Consider the following 17,095-nt stretch of genomic DNA (forward strand, 5'->3'; position numbering starts at 1 on the left):
GCAATTAAGCTTATGCTCATAATTCACCCATGAATCGCTTTGCTGTAATAAGTTTTTTTCTTTAGGAGATGAAGTTCCGCAACAAGATGGTGGAATACGTGACGGACTGGGTCCTCGGCACCAGTCACCAGATCGCTCCACCTCTGCGGGCCGACGCCTCTTCTATATCCAGGTATTAATTGTAATGTATAAAATAAACATTCCAGTGCTCGACATGCTAATGCCCAATAGATGACAATGATTTAAGTGTACATAAGCCCAATACTGGGTGATATCGGGTCGAGACAGTTGAAATTTTCACAGATTATGTATTTCTGTTGCCGCTATAACAACAAATACTAAAAACAGAATAATATAAATATTTAAATGGGGCTCCCATACAACAAACGTGATGGTACGGAACCCTTCGTGTGCGAGTCCGACTCGCACCTGACCGGTTTTTTTTGTTAGTTTTGCTTCTCCATGTTTGGAACATTTTAAAGTATTTTTGTTGTGGGTAGTGGTGTATCGTAGCTAGCTGGCTATGTGTGGCGCTAAAGGGATCTTGACCTTAACGTGATAATGTTTAGGTCTCATTTGCGTTACGCTTCTCTGACAGTGATTTTGACATTTGAATGAACAGTTTTGTTTCTTAATACTTAAGTTTAGTCATACTATTATATGGGATCATGTTTAGTGCCAATATTAAGCATCAGTATTTTTTTAAATATGATTTAACGTCAATCGGTATATTTAGCTTTTGTATGCCTATTTTTAGTTTTGTTGCGGTTGCTAGAGATCCAGGTAAATTTTAATCGTAAAGGTCAAAACGAAGGTCACATATAAAGGTCAAGCTCAAAGTCAAATTTTGATGTATTTTTGTTTTATATTGTTGTGTATCGTCTGACGACCGGTCTGGCCTAGTGGGTAGTGACCCTGCCTATGAAGCAGATGATCCTGGGTGTGAATCCCAATAAGTGCATTTATTTGTGTTGATAAGCACAGATATTTGTTCCCGAGTCATGGATGCTTTCTATTCAGGTCCAGGTCAATTTTAACCGTAAAGGTCAAATGCAAAAGCCAAGGTCACATACAAAGGTCAAGGTCAAGTTTCAAGTTCAAAGTAACATAGTGATGTTTTTTGTTGTGTGTTGTGTTGTTGTGGTGTATCGTAGCTAGCTGGCTATGTGTGGACGGTATACGAGCTACAACCTCTCTTCACGCAGATACTTGGTCTGCTGCAGAGAGCTGGACCAGGCGTGCATGGAGGCGGTGGCCGCGCTGCTGAAGGGGCTCCCGCTGCAGCCCGAGGAGTCCGACAGAGGGGACCTGATGGAGGCCAAGAGTCAGCTGTTTCTTAAGTGAGTGTTGTCAAAGTGAAGAATAGGACGGAGCGAAAAGAGAAAACTTAATTTCAGCCCTAAAGCACGGTAACCCCACGGTAAGCACGGTAGCCCTAAAGCACGGTAGTACTATTAGTTATTCTGTGCCTAAAGTTAGCAAATGTGTATGCAGGGGTGCCAAGCTAATAGCTTTGCTGACTTTCCTTCTAGCTGTAACGTCGATGAAAGTGCCTCAAAAAAAAGTAAATGGTATCCTTTTTTCTGAAAATCCCCATATATATGAAGCATTCTTTCTCCCTATAACTGATTTAAAATGTAAGCGAGCGACAGTGCCATGACAAAACTAAATACTTTTTCACCTCAGCAGCTCGAACAAGCCTACTTTCTTCACTCCCTGGAGTGACGAAAGTGCGACTTCCCTCACTCCAGGGAGTGAAACAGAGTAGCTTTTTAATTTAGTGAAGGCCATGAACTGCCACTTCATACTTCGGGGTCTATTACAAATTCGGAATACATTTTAACCCTTAATATGTTCTCACTGCTGAGGTGAAAAATTATATGTGCAACACGAGAGCAAAGTTATTTTACATCTCGTGTTTTTGAGTCTTTCACTTTCTCGGGACTCAAAATCAGCACTCGCAAGAAAAACCAACTTTCCTCTTTTGTTGCACAAATAACTATTTGTTTATCCTTTTATAGGAATTAACTATCTGGGAGTATATAAATGATAATCAGGAATACTTAATTAGAACGTGTATTTCTTAGTACACGGACGGGGAACAACTGACGGGCAAGCCGCGCGGGGGGCATTCCGTATAGCGCGAGGAATGCTGACCACGTAATCTGTTCCTATCCTTTCTCTTTAATGAATGTTTTAATGTTATATTATTTTCAGATACTTCACTCTCTTCATGAACCTACTGAACGATTGCAACGAAGTTGAGATGGCCGAAGGCCCGGGCAGACTTGAAACTCTGCGAAACGCTACTATACAAGCCATGTCTAACTTACTTAGTGCCAATATAGACTCAGGCCTCATGCATAGCATAGGTAAGCCTATGAGCAAAGATAGATATAACTCCGTAATAGATGGATACAGTCTAAGGATAAAACGTGCCTCGAAAATCAAGAAAAATTGATTCTCGTTCAGAGGGCGCTACTAGTTTTGGCCTACAGTCGAATAGATGGCGTTGACGGTTTCGTTTGTTATTTAACAATTTTAACGCATATGAGTGAAAGAACATGGGTCAAAATCATAAAAATAATTAATGCAAATAAAAAAAAAAACATTTATCTATATTTAAATACATTCTATCGTATTTTTATAAATCTTCATTTTTAGTTTTAAAGTGTGTCGACAGATGGCAGTGAATTTACTGGGGTCACAAAATTTACTATGACAGTACCGCTCTAGTATAAGTTACTCTATGCCTATGAGTAATTAAATAAATTCTTCTTCCTCGCGTTGTCCCGGCATTTTTGCCACGGCTCATGGGAGCCTGGGGTCCGCTTGACAACTAATCCCAAGAATTGGCGTAGGCACTAGTTTTTACGACAGCGACTGCCATCTGACCTTCCAACTCAGAGGGGAAACTAGGCATTGTTAAGATTGGTCCGGTTTCATCACCATGTTTTCCTTCACTGAAAAGCGACTGGTAAATATCAAATGATATTTCGTACATAAGTTCCGAAAAACTCATTGGTACGAGCCGGGGTTTGAACCCGCGACCTCCGGATTGCAAGTCGCACGCTCTTACCGCTAGGCCACCAGCGTTTCCATAATGCATAATACATACATACATATAATCACAATTTCTCGGATCGGTAAGCAGAGACCACGGATTTCCACTTGCTGCGATCCTGACATACCTCTTTCGCTTCCTTCACTGTCATAACATTCCTCATACACGCTCGCAGGTTTAGGGTGCTCTTGACCTGGCCTTTCTTCAGGATTTCCCCGATCTGATCAGAGAAAGTTCGCCGAGGTCTGCTGCTTCCAACTCACGTTTCTACCTCTCCCTTATACACTCTCTTTGTTAGCCTTCTTTCACTCATTCTTTCTACGTGTCCAAACCATCTCAGCATACCTTTCTTAATTATCACTACATCTTCGTTCACTCCACACTTTTCCTTTTAGGCATAATAGATACGCTTACCGTAAATTGGATATTTTTGTAGTAACTCGTGTATTACTCGTGTATCATTTTTTTTTTTTTACGTATGGCCTTTTGTGTTACTCTACTTCAGAGATTTACAGTTTGTAGATATTGTACCGCTTCCTTGGTTAAGGTGGTGAAATCCTCCACCTGCCCATGGTATCTGGTTAGAGGACAATCAAATACCGTGTGGTGTACGGTTTGCTCGGGTGCTCCACATCGGCATACTGGTGACTCGCACCAGTTCCATTTGTGCCATAAGTAAGCACAGCTCTCAACTCCGGTCCTTATCCGATTCAGCATGCACCAGACGCGTCGGGGCTCCTCAAAGCCAGCAGGTCGAGTCTTGGTATTAGGCTTGAAGATGGAACAGCTACTGAAGACCATAATGTGTATAATAAACTTTTTTTAAAGTGGGTGCTTTTTTTGCTTAAGATTATTCCTATATTCAGGACTCATTTACAAATATGATAGGATAAGACTAAGAGGATATAACCAAACGGAGTAGCCATTAACAGGCGTTCCCCTCTGTCGAAAATAGTCGGCCAATGGTCATACACAATGTATGGACTGACGTTTATCTGATATGGCTATTTTGACGTTACGTATATATTTGACGTCCCCCGCAAAAATTGGCAGACTTTTTTGTACAGTAAGTTACAGACAAGGCATCTCCGTTGGTTATATTATATCCTACAAGGGATAAGATATCCTACACAAAAATTGCTCATTTAACAATAGCATTTTCCTTATTCAGATCTGGGTTACCACCGAGACCTACAGACCCGAGCTGCTTTCATGGAAGTGCTGACTAAAATCCTACAGCAGGGCACAGAATTCGACACCCTAGCGGAGACTGTGCTCGCCGACCGTTTCGAACAACTAGTGCAGTTGGTCACCATGATATCTGACAAGGTAGGACCAGAGAAGATACATCCATACTAATATTATAAATGCGAAAGTCTGTCTGTCTGTCTTTCTGTCTGTGTGTTCCCTCTTCACGCTTAAACCGCTGAATCGATCATAATCATCATAATAATATTTTTTATTCAAAATAGATTCATACAGAACACTTTTTGAAAGTCAAAATCTAGATGTAATTTGGCATATAGATAGATTGAGTCCCTGAGAAGGACATAGGATAGTTTTTATCCCGAAAATCATCCCTTAAGAAAGTAAAAAGCGGGGTGGAATTGAGATAATTAATGAAGGGCCTGCTAATTTGTGAGCATAATATGCTCCAATTGAATGATTGCTATGAGAATTTTTCCAGGCGCTATACTTACTTTAGCTGCTGTTACTAAGTCCACGCAGACGAAGTCGCGGGCAAAAGCTAGTTTAGAATAGGATAGACATTTTGTCTTAAGATTAATTGGATAGTCTAATGTAATCCTATTTCTACATGAATAACGACATATTTATAATTGTTGCTAAACAGAAAATGTTAAATGACGTGTAACGCTTGTTATCAATAAACGATTGATTGATTGATAGCCTAAAATCCTCCAACAGGCTACAGAATGTTTCGTTGTCTGAGTACCCACAACACAAGCCTTCTTGAGCTTTCTGTGGGACAGTCTATCTATGCGAGAATGTCCTAATCCTAATAATATTTATTTATGAAAAAAATTCTACACCCTATTTTAGTACTAGCGGATAAAGTGGAATCAATAATCGAAAGCTTTAATTTAGGTTTTTTTTTTCTTCAATTTGTATTCTTGCGTCATTGCTTGACTTAAAAATGAAAAAAATTATAATGAGCTGTTACAAAATGCTTAGCTAGTGATATTTTTTTTAAATATTTTTTTCACTTCTCATGCTCGTATAGTTCGACTTTAAGCCGTGATTAGACGACATAAAGTTTCTTATTATGTTCTAGAGCTTAAAGTAAAATCATCTATTACGACCCTTATTGACTTAGCAATAAAGTCCAAAATCTGCCATACAAACTGCCAGGCCTGCCGGGGCGTCCCCGACCTAAAATATTGAATATTTTTGTATATTTTACTCACAATCGAAGTGAAAAGTAGAACGTATAACTCAGGCATAAATGTCCATTTTTATCCTCGACCTGGTTGCCTCGGATGAAAATGGATCGCTTTATGCCCTTGTTGTACAATTAGCCTCATGCATGAAGTTTATATTTGAACGAAAAATGTTTTATTCGGATGTTTGTTACCGTTATATCATGTTACAAATGCATTTCCGTTTTTAAATTACCATTTAATTACTTAAAATTATAAATAAAAAGTACAAAAATTTGCCCGCGAAAAGCTAGTGAGCGAAACGCTCGAAACGCCACGTGACGTCACGCGTTCGACAGATTAGTGTCATTAGTAGCAAACGTCAGTTGGGCCGCCCAACGTGTGACGTCATCACGCTCTGTCGAATTCGCGCCAAAAATTATGAGCGTTTCAACCGCTCAAAATTTTTTAATAAAATAATGTTAACGTTTACAAAAGTATTTTTATCATTTTTGGTGTTCCAACGATATAAATTATGAATCCAAAAATAAAAATAAATTCATGCATGGAGCTAATTGACTATTTTAGACCTCACATAAAAAGTATCCGGACATAAATAAAGCTTGATATTGACTTTTCTAAACTAAACATTGACGGGTTGCTCGCACGGATAGTTTTGAGACTATATTACGTAAAAATATAGTCTCATTACTAAGCCGTGTGAGATGTAGTCCCAACAGCATTCTAAGAGAAATTGCCGATAGGTTTGATTGTCCGATCCTCAAGCACTGGACCGAGCAAATTAAATGTGTAGTTCAATTTATAATATAAGTAGGTACCTATTGTATTAAATACTAACACTAAATTAAGATTTTGCTTGTAGTACTAACACTCTATGGATGCAATTGTCCGAAATAAAGAAATTTTATTATTATTATGTTTTTTTTTGTGATTGTACCGTTTTATTTTATTGAGGTATGCAATAAAGAGTTTTGTATTGTGTTTATTGTTCACAGGGCGAACTCCCAATAGCAATGGCCTTAGCAAATGTCGTCAGCACATCACAAATGGACGAGCTAGCTCGCGTGTTCGTCACTCTGTTCGACGCTAAGCATCTTCTAGCACCACTGCTCTGGAACATCTTCTATAGAGAAGTTGAGGTGAGCAAGGAGAAATGGTCTTTAAGTTTATGGCAGTAGGATAGAAATAGTAGTTACACTTTGATCCACACTTCTGTCAAATGAAATTTGAACGAAAATGAAACTGAATCCCTGTCAAACTTCGGGTTTGTAGGAATAGGGTGTCCTTTCTGTACGGCAGTACTATTACTTATTCTGTGGTACTATATAGATTTTTTCCATATAAATTACACTGACATTTCTCTATTTCTCAGGTCTCAGATTGTATGCAGACCCTCTTCCGCGGCAACTCTCTAGGGAGCAAAATCATGGCGTTCTGCTTCAAGATCTACGGTTACGGTTATCTGGTTTCCCTGCTGGAACCGCTGGTTACGGCGTTGTTGGAGCAGGCAGACCAGCCTGATCTGAGCTTCGAGGTGGACCCAGCCAGGTGCGTTTGTAAGATATTCGGTTACGGTTACCTGGTTTCCCTGCTGGAACCTCTGGTTACGGCGCTGTTGGAGCAGGCAAGCCAGCCCTGAGCTTCAAGGTGGACTCAGCCAGGTGCGTTTATAAGGTCTTCGGTTACGGTTACCTAGTTTCCCTGCTGAAACCGCTGGCTACGGCGCTGTTGGAGCAGGCAGACCAGCCTGATCTGAGCTTCGAGATTGATCCTGGCAGGTAAATATTTTGACAATAGAACAAGCAAAAGCTTGATAATCTTCTTTTTTTTTATAAAAAAGCTCATTGTAAGTCGTTTAAAATGGACCCACGTCATAAAAACGATCGACATCTCATCAAAATCGGCTCAGTCGTTTTGAGGCTACCGTGTAACACACGACACAATAGTGCAACATGGGGCGTAAGTTAATTATTGCAAACGAGAGTATAGTTAAATCGCGACGGCTTGGATAGACTCGAGTGATGATGTTATGTGTATTTATTTATATGTTAACTATAATAAAGGTATTGAAATAACAACAAAATAAACTAACAATAAAACTAAACTATACCTAAAAATAATAAATCTTAAAGTAAACTTATAAATAAAAAATGCTCCCCAGGTCACCTTCATGCGTTATAGTGCCCAGAAGGCTGGCAGCGTTACCTTTGATGTTATTGTATGTGTATGATGTTATTATTCCAGGCTGGACCCTTCACAGGACATAGAAGTCAACCGCTCAAACCTCATAGACCTCACCAAGGAGGTCTTCAACAGGATTATTAACTCTGCGGACAAATTCCCTCCGCAGTTGAGGAGCATGTGCCATTGTCTTTATCAGGTCAGTCATTTTATGTCTTACTAGTCGTAATCATACGTCGCACTACACCGGGCATTTTGCGGGCATGTCACTTCGTAAGGTCATAGAGTAACTTATACTAGAGCGGTAGTGTCATAGTAAATTTTGTAACCCCAGTAAATTCACTGCCATCTGTCGACACACTTTAAAACTAAAAATGAAGATTTATAAAAATACGATAGAATGTATTTAAATATAGATAAATGATTTTTTTTATTTGCAATAATTATTTTTATGATTTTGACCCATGTTCTTTCACTGATATGCATTAAAATTGTTAAATAACAAACGAAACCGTCAACGCCATCTATACGACTGTAGGCCAAAACTGGTAGCGCCCTCTGAACGAGAATCAAATTTTCTTGATTTTCGAGGCACGTTTTTTCCTTAGACTGTATCCATCTATTACGGAGTTATATCTATCTTTGGTAAGGTTCACAAATCAATTTTCGAGTTGTCAGAATAAAGTATTTGTACTTAGTATTTGGTACCTAGTATTTGTAATGTGCAAATCCAAATACCTTAGCAACTAAGGCTGTACGTTAGTTAGGTATCTATTAGTTTATATCCCTTCAATTTTAAATAATCTTATTTTTATGAATAATATGAACGACAGTCATAATGACGCATGTCAGCTATTTATTTGTTTTTTAAATGGGCTTATCAGTTGTCACTTCAAAGAGTACACATTAAAGATTAATACATGATAACAGGTAACTATGTTACAAATACTAAGTACATGTACTCGTAAGTTAAGATGTATTTTTGTATACCTTACCAAATGACTTGCCCGCAAAATGCCCGCTGTAGTGCGACGTATGGTCGTAATAAATAGCATGTTCGTATTCGATTATTTAACATTTCAATGGCATAACGTGCTATCAGTACTTTATAAAGGATTTAAATCTCTTTATTTACACACAAGATATATACAGTGGTACTACGTAAACGAAATTAATAACTAGCTTAAATCTAAAATAGGCCCTTGAGGCATTGTACCAAGGATGCTGACAACATATCCTCGCTGTATCGCAATGCTGATTGTGCGAGGAAGCCGCCAGCTCTTCGTTCACCAGTTACGTCAACCAGACGCTTCGCGATTTCTGCAAAAGTGAATGCTCCTTTCTAAATTGAAAGCATTCTAGAGATATACGTATGTACACACTATACAGGTGCCTAAATAATAAGTGCATTCCCGTTGCCAGGGACGTTTTGGGATTATACTGAGCAACTTTTATGGGACCAACCACGAAAACTAAGGGATTCAGATCGAAGGTCATCGGGGCATGGGATCCCCTTTGTAGTGTATACTAGATATAGTTATGTATGTAGCTCATAGGATATATATAAGGACCGTTTACTCGTGTATTCAGTGCAGTAATAAAGCATCATTTAAGCTAAACACTCGTTTCTACTCAATTCCGAATCCTCACCTTACATGGCGATCCTGCCAGGATGACACTCGTTTCTACTCAACTCCGAATCCTCACCTTACATGGCGACCCTGCCAGGATGACACTCGCTTCTACTCAACTCCGAATCCTCACCTTACATGGCGACCCTGCCAGGACGACACTCGTTTCTACTCAACTCCGAATCCTCACCTTACATGGCGATCCTGTCAGGATGACACTCGTTTCTACTCAACTCCGAATCCTCACCTTACATGGCGATCCTGCCAGGACGACACTCGTTTCTACTCAACTCCGAATCCTCACCTTACATGGCGAACCTGCTTTAACGCTTTTTGTAGCTATGGTTTCCGTTTAAATGTAAATGATTTGTTGACAGGTTTTAAGCAAACGATACGCACATATACCTCAAACAAGCGTGGGTGCTGTCGGCACAGTGTTGTTCCTGAGATTCATCAATCCAGCTATAGGTAAAGACAAAGAGCACAATTTAAGTTATACATTCTTCAATAGGGAATATTATGCAAAACTCTGCGTAGAGGGCGTCACTAGCACAATCACAGGGCCTACTGCGAAACACGAAAATCGAAAGTTTGGTTTCTGCCTCTCTATCACTCTTGCTTATTCGATCGATAGAACCAGATAACGAAATTTCGATTTTCGCTTTTCTCGGTAGGCCACCTCTAAACAAACCGCCTTGATATGCATCAGTCATAGTGAAAAATTGTCAAAAAACTGTTTAAGGCCTAGTACGTATAAGTTAGTCTATGGTTTAGTATGTGCTCTAGTGCTGCACTCTGGCGGTAGAAAATTGCAGTAATACTCCCTATTCAGGCATATTATAACTCGAAATTAAACTATCGTTAGACATATTTCAAAACATTAGATCATTACGGTTTCACTCACTATTATTTCTAGTCACTTTTGGCGACATGTTTCGGACTCTTCGGGAGTCCTTCCTCAGGCGTTCATGTCCACGCCGCCCGCCTCGTCGCTCGTTGCGCGCGCGCTGACGGGGCGGGGACGGGGCAGTCTGCAGCTGGAGTCGTCAAGTAAAGGCGGACCCTCGTGCCTGAGGAAGGACTCCCGAAGAGTCCGAAACATGTCGCCAAAAGCGACTTAAAAATAATAGTGGGCGGGACAACAAATACTAAACCATACTGATCTAAATATGTATATTCTAAAGTTTGGAAAGAATAGAAGATAACGATAAAAAATAAACATCGACATGTGTATAATCATAACACCAATAACATTTACCTATATTTCAGTGTCACCGCAAGAGATGGGTATAGTCAGCCGTCCCGTTCCCCCCACGATAAAACGTGGTCTCATGCTAATGTCCAAGATACTGCAGAACATAGCCAACCATGTAGAGTTTTCGAAGGAGCAACATATGTTGCCTTTTAATGATTTCTTGAGGGCCCACTTTGAGTTAGGACGCAAGTAAGTATTATTTTGCTATGTCACTATATACTGTAAATTGTAACTGAAAAGCTATCAACGTTCTAACATATATAATTCCGTACCCAAAGGGTAAAAACGTCACCCTATTACTAAGGCTCCGCTGTCTGTCTGTCACCAGGCTGTATCTCACGAACCGTGATAGCTAGACAGTTGAAATTTTCACAGATGATTTATTTCTGTTGCCGCTATAACAACAAATACTAAAAACAGAATAAAATAAATATTTAAGTGGGGCTCCCATACAACAAACGTTATTTTTTGCCGTTTTTTGCGTAATGGTACGGAACCCTTCGTGCGCGAGTCCGACTTGCATTTGGCCTGTTTTTTTTTTCAGGTTCTTCATACAAATAGCATCAGACTGCGAAAGCGTCGACCAAACATCTCACAACCTCTCATTCATAAGTGACGCAAACGTAGTAGCGTTACATCGGCTACTATGGAATCATCAGGAACGAATAGGGGACTACCTGTCTTGCAGTCGGGACCATAAGGCTGTAGGACGACGGCCGTTTGACAAGGTAAAATAGACCTAAAGTATATATAGCTAAGGTGGAAAATCGATTTATCGCATCAGTTGTCCTTTAGGAGCGATGCAAACTTGGTAGCATTACAGTGACTACCCTGGAATCTTTAGGAACGAATAGGGGACTACCTGTCTTGCAGTCGGGATCATAAGGTTGTAGGACGACGGCCGTTTTACAAGGTAAAATATACCTTATGACAATTTACTTAGGATAGGATCTCAAACGTAGTAGCTAGCATTACATCGGCTACTATGGAATCATCAGGAACGAATAGGAGACTACCTGTCTTGCAGTCGAGACCATAAGGCTGTAGGACGACGGCCGTTTGACAAGGTAAAATAGACATAAAGTATATGTAATTAAGGTGTAAAATCGATTTGCCGCGTATGTTTAAGAGTTATGCAATCGTAGTAGCTTAAATGGCCTACTATGGAATCATCAGGAAAGAATAGGGGACTAACCTGTCTTGCAATCGGGATCATAAAGTAGTAGGACGACGGCCTTTTGACAAGATAAAATAGACCTTACGGCTGGTTACTTATGGTTAAAAAGGTATTCTCATTTTATTTTGTTTAAATTATTGATAGACATTTTTTTTTTGTTTTAGATGGCTACATTGCTCGCCTATTTGGGACCTCCAGAACACAAACCTGTAGAATCGTAAGTTTTCTTACTAATTATTTATCAAATTTACCCTGTCGGAAATCATATTGTTGAGTGTTAAATTTTGAATGGGGATAAATTATTAAATAAACTTGTACCATTTACAAATTTTATAATTGAAAAATATACACTAAGGTTCGTGAGTAATTTTGATTAACCCTTTTAAATGCATGTTTTTTTCTTTTTGCCCGAAATGAATATGTGTCGCGCAATTGTATGCTGATTATGGGAAAAATGGTAAAAAAATTATAACCTCGATTTTCACTGCGATATCAGTGTTAGAAGTTGCACAGGCTAAATCATATTTATGTAAATGTATAATTTTCAGTAAGAGATATATGAAAAAAATTTACTACCATTAGAAAGGTACACTATTTGTGATATATCTACGATAAAGTTTGTAAATATAAAACAATTCCAAAACCCGAAATAAACGTTCAAAATCACATACTAAAAATCACCAAACTTTGGATTTTTCGTCTTAAAACGAATGTAATTTTTATAAATTAAAAAGACTGCGTAAAGCGTAAGTATAAAATCGGAAAACGTATTAGTTTTACTATTGTAGTAATATATAGGAACAAATAGATTTTATCTAATTATGTATAAAATTTAATGTTTTTGTTGTGTAGGCTGCATCCTACACTAATGCATTTAAGGGTAAAAAAATAAAGTACTATCTTCCGTTTTCTGCATGTCAGTTTTATAATGCTTTTGCGGCATCCACTTGGCCCACCTATCCAGATGCATGCGGCAGACGTGACCCGCCAAGAAAAAAATGTTCTTATATGAAAAAAAAGGACACTTTTTTTCGTCATAATACTTGTAAAATAAAAAGTAGCATGTAGAGTACACATTTTTCCGAAAACTCCCGTATCACTTGCCCTCGCAAAGTAAAACACCATATTTCCAGCACCTCCGGCCTCCTCTTCTCCTCCTACGCCCGATGGTCTTCAATAGACATGTCTTCCACCAACTTCGAGGAGTTTATAGTGAAACACAACATGCATGAAAAAGAGGAGTTTAAGAGCATCAAAAGCTTGAACATATTCTACCAGGCGGGCACCAGCAAGATCGGGAATCCGGTGTTTTATTTCATCTCTAGGAGATACAAGTGAGTAGATTTTTTTATACCACGTCGGAGTCAAATAAACACTGGATTTGATGGTAAAATTTTATAGTATCCAATATACCCCTACAATGGGCATTACTGATCCTTGAGAAACTTGAGCACTCCTTTATCATGAATTCCTGGTTGCATCATCACTATCTGAAACCCAAGTTACGCATGAACTTGATTAAAGAAAATGACAGTCAGCAAAAAACATATCTACAATTACTTTTTAGGGTTCCGTACTCAAAGGGTAAAAACGGGACCCTATTACTAAGACTCCGCTGTCCGTCTGTCTGTCACCAGGCTGTATCTCATGAACCGTGATAGCTAGACAGTTGAAATTTTCACAGATGATGTATTTCCGTTGCCGCTATAACAACAAATACTAAAAACAGAATAATATAAATATTTAAATGGGGCTCCCATACAACAAACGTGATTTTTTTGCTGTTTTTATCCGTAATGGTACGGAACCCTTTGTGCGCGAGTCCGACTCGCACTTGGCCGGTCTTTTTAGATTTAAGTTACGCTTCTTGTTTACAGGATAGGAGAAGTGAACGCGGACCTCCTAATATACCACGTGATCTTGACCCTCAAGCCCTTCTGCCAGCAGCCCTTTGAGCTTATAGTTGACTTCACACACACCAACTCGGACAATCGGTTCAGGTAACATAAAATTACATGTGTGTGTAATAATATCATCTCCTTAGGTACTTAAAAATACACCCCAGGCCAAAAGTATGGAAACAACGTTGTTTCCTTTAATATCTCATGTTTCTATTTTTGTTGTATATATTTGTAAACTAAGACTTACATTAGGCAAACCCAAAAGATTAAAAATACACGCTTAATATCAAAACATCCTAAAATATTGTCAAAAAGCTAAAAAAAATAAAGTAGTGAAAAGTTACATAATTATACCTACCCTTTAATTACATGACAAAATGTTGAGTAATTTCCTTTTAAATGTTCTATTATTATTTTTACCAAATTGTCAATGAGTAGTATAAAATCCATCGCTTAAAAGATCACACTTTTCTATTGAAATACAAGCTTGTTTCCATACTTTTGGCCTGGGGTGTATTTGTCATTTAGTTAAGTTTAGTCCAAGCCTTCTTTGCAAGCTTTGTTAAGCAGAATGTATTGGACATCTTTATATTGTAAGAACTTGTTTTGTGTACTACATTCTTGCAAATGAATAAATTATTTAATCATTTAAAAAAATGCCTGCATATTAACAAATCAGTAGGCCGAGCACATGATTGGCGCGACAGTATCTCGCCGCGAGATAGACTACCCGTCTTTTACCAACTGTATGAATTAAAGAGACGGGTAGTCTATGTCGCGGCGAGATACTCTCGCGCCAATCATGTGCTAGCCCGGCAGCTAGGGTTGTGTTTGTCTTCATGGTAGTAGTGGTTGTAGTATTAACCTATTAAAATCTTGATTACAAATCGACTGTTTTTTTTTTCTTTATTGGGGAAAAAAACAGACATAGGAAGATAATATAAAACGAAGAGAATGGTTTTTACATTAATAGGTGCAACCTACATCCTGAGACAATTCCCACTAAGTGGATTGATACATGCCGATGATAGTATAAAACAAAGTCGCTTTCCGCTGTCTGTCTGTCCCTGTGTACAGTTTAGAGCTTTAAAACTATGCAACGGATTTTGATGCGGTTTCACCTATCAATAGATTAATTGCACTTAAACTATCGTGAGACATATTTCAAAATATTTATTTATTTATTTATATTTCCGGAGGAATCCGAAACATGTCGCCAAAAGCGACTAAAAATAATAGTGAGTAAAAACCGTACTGATAAATATTTTGAATAGATTAATTGTTGAGGAAGGTTTTAGTGTATACTTTGTAAAGGTTTTGTGTTACCTGTGCGAAGCCGGGGCAGGTCGCTAGTATAGAATACATTTATTTGCATTGATACAGTATAAGGATGTTACAATACATTAGTTTTACAGTTCGCTGAAAACTTGACGCTTTCCGCACGAAGAACAGTTTTTTTTGTAAAGTATAACACGAAATCAATTTTGTGTCTCTAATTAACAAGATGAATAATAAGCACCATGTTTAACGCTAATATTCACAATATTGTTTTCGTCCACAACTCAATATCAACTAAATTCCTTGAACCAGATAAATTAATAACATGGGGTTTACCTTTTTGTGTGTTATAATTTTATTATTGAACTTTTCTGACAAACCACTTCGTTCACAGAACGGACTTCCTCCAAAAATGGTTCACGGTGCTACCCGACGTGGCGTACATCAACATACACGCATGCTACATTTACAACTGCAACAGCTGGGTGCGAGAGTATACTAAGTTCCACGAAGCGATACTAGCTCCACTCAGAGTAAGCTACTAAATGACATATTTTTTACATATTTCGCATGTGTAAGGTTTCCCCATATTAATGTTCACGGAGCGGACTTCCTCCAAAAATGCTTCACGGTGCTACCCGACGTGGCGTACATCAACATACACGCATGCTACATATACAACTGCAACAGCTGGGTGCGAGAATATACCAAGTTCCACGAAGCGATACTAGCTCTACTCAGAATAAGCTACTAAATGACATATTTTTTACATATTTCGCATGTGTAAGGTTTCCCCATATTAATGTTCACGGTACGGACTTCCTCCGAAATTCCTGCATTTGAACATATGCTGTATTTATGTGTAATTAGATTATAAACGGTTTTCTTTATTGCAGGGCAATAGGAAGCTAATCTTCATCGACAACCACACTCGCCTTAGCGACTATGTGGAGGCAGAGCAACAAAAGTTGCCCGGTGCGACACTGGCTTTAGAAGAGGACCTCAAAGTGTTCAGTAATGCGCTCAAACTGTCGCATAAAGACACTAAAGTTGCTATAAAGGTAAGGATGAGCAACAAAAGTTGCCTGGTTTTAGAGGAGGATCTCAAAGTGTTCAGTAATGCACTCAAACTGTCGCACTAAGACACTAAAGTTGCTATAAAGGTAAGGATGAGCAACAAAAGTTGCCTGGATTTAGAGGAGGATCTCAAAGTGTTCAGTAATGCACTCAAACTGTCGCACAAGGACACTAAAGTTGCTATAAAGGTAAGGATGAGCAACAAAAGTTGCCTGGTTTTAGAGGAGGCTCTCAAAGTGTTCAGTAATGCACTCAAACTGTCGCACAAGGACACTAAAGTTGCTATAAAGGTAAGGATGAGCAACAAAAGTTGCCTGGATTTAGAGGAGGATCTCAAAGTGTTCAGTAATGCACTCAAACTGTCGCACAAGGACACTAAAGTTGCTATAAAGGTAAGGATGAGCAACAAAAGTTGCCTGGATTTAGAGGAGGATCTCAAAGTGTTCAGTAATGCACTCAAACTGTCGCACAAGGACACTAAAGTTGCTATAAAGGTAAGGATGAGCAACAAAAGTTGCCTGGATTTAGAGGAGGATCTCAAAGTGTTCAGTAATGCACTCAAACTGTCGCACAAGGACACTAAAGTTGCTATAAAGGTAAGGATGAGCAACAAAAGTTGCCTGGATTTAGAGGAGGATCTCAAAGTGTTCAGTAATGCACTCAAACTGTCGCACAAGGACACTAAAGTTGCTATAAAGGTAAGGATGAGCAACAAAAGTTGCCTGGATTTAGAGGAGGATCTCAAAGTGTTCAGTAATGCACTCAAACTGTCGCACAAGGACACTAAAGTTGCTATAAAGGTAAGGATGAGCAACAAAAGTTGCCTGGATTTAGAGGAGGATCTCAAAGTGTTCAGTAATGCGCTCAAACTGTCGCACAAGGACACTAAAGTTGCTATAAAGGTAAGGATGAGCAACAAAAGTTGCCTGGTTTTAAAGGAGGCTCTCAAAGTGTTCAGTAATGCGCTCAAACTGTCGCACTAAAGTTGCTATAAAGGTAAAGTTGAGCAACAAAAGTTGCCCGACGCAACTCTGGCTTTAGAGGAGGATCTCAAAGTGTTCGCACTCAACCACTCACTCAGTCAACCGGTATGTGTACTAAGTAATTCGCTCAAATTAGCGCACAAGGATAC

At 38.9% G+C, this 17,095-nt stretch overlaps 1 protein-coding gene across 1 annotated transcript in view; it reads left to right on the forward strand.

Moving 5' to 3' along the window:
* LOC134753541 (neurofibromin) overlaps positions 1 to 17,095 on the forward strand; it is a 98,470-nt gene that overhangs the window by 30,311 nt on the left and 51,064 nt on the right. Inside the window, exons 23-37 of the mRNA XM_063689452.1 lie at positions 66 to 172; positions 1,206 to 1,340; positions 2,218 to 2,372; positions 4,236 to 4,393; positions 6,459 to 6,602; positions 6,836 to 7,011; positions 7,708 to 7,843; positions 9,653 to 9,743; positions 10,545 to 10,719; positions 11,075 to 11,258; positions 11,872 to 11,924; positions 12,841 to 13,041; positions 13,585 to 13,707; positions 15,281 to 15,419; positions 15,783 to 15,947. Of these exons, the coding sequence (XP_063545522.1) occupies positions 66 to 172; positions 1,206 to 1,340; positions 2,218 to 2,372; positions 4,236 to 4,393; positions 6,459 to 6,602; positions 6,836 to 7,011; positions 7,708 to 7,843; positions 9,653 to 9,743; positions 10,545 to 10,719; positions 11,075 to 11,258; positions 11,872 to 11,924; positions 12,841 to 13,041; positions 13,585 to 13,707; positions 15,281 to 15,419; positions 15,783 to 15,947 (2,142 nt within the window). The remainder of the gene's footprint in view (positions 1 to 65; positions 173 to 1,205; positions 1,341 to 2,217; positions 2,373 to 4,235; positions 4,394 to 6,458; positions 6,603 to 6,835; positions 7,012 to 7,707; positions 7,844 to 9,652; positions 9,744 to 10,544; positions 10,720 to 11,074; positions 11,259 to 11,871; positions 11,925 to 12,840; positions 13,042 to 13,584; positions 13,708 to 15,280; positions 15,420 to 15,782; positions 15,948 to 17,095) is intronic.

Source organism: Cydia strobilella, chromosome 27, assembly GCF_947568885.1.
Source record: "Cydia strobilella chromosome 27, ilCydStro3.1, whole genome shotgun sequence".
Classification (NCBI taxonomy): domain Eukaryota; kingdom Metazoa; phylum Arthropoda; class Insecta; order Lepidoptera; family Tortricidae; genus Cydia; species Cydia strobilella.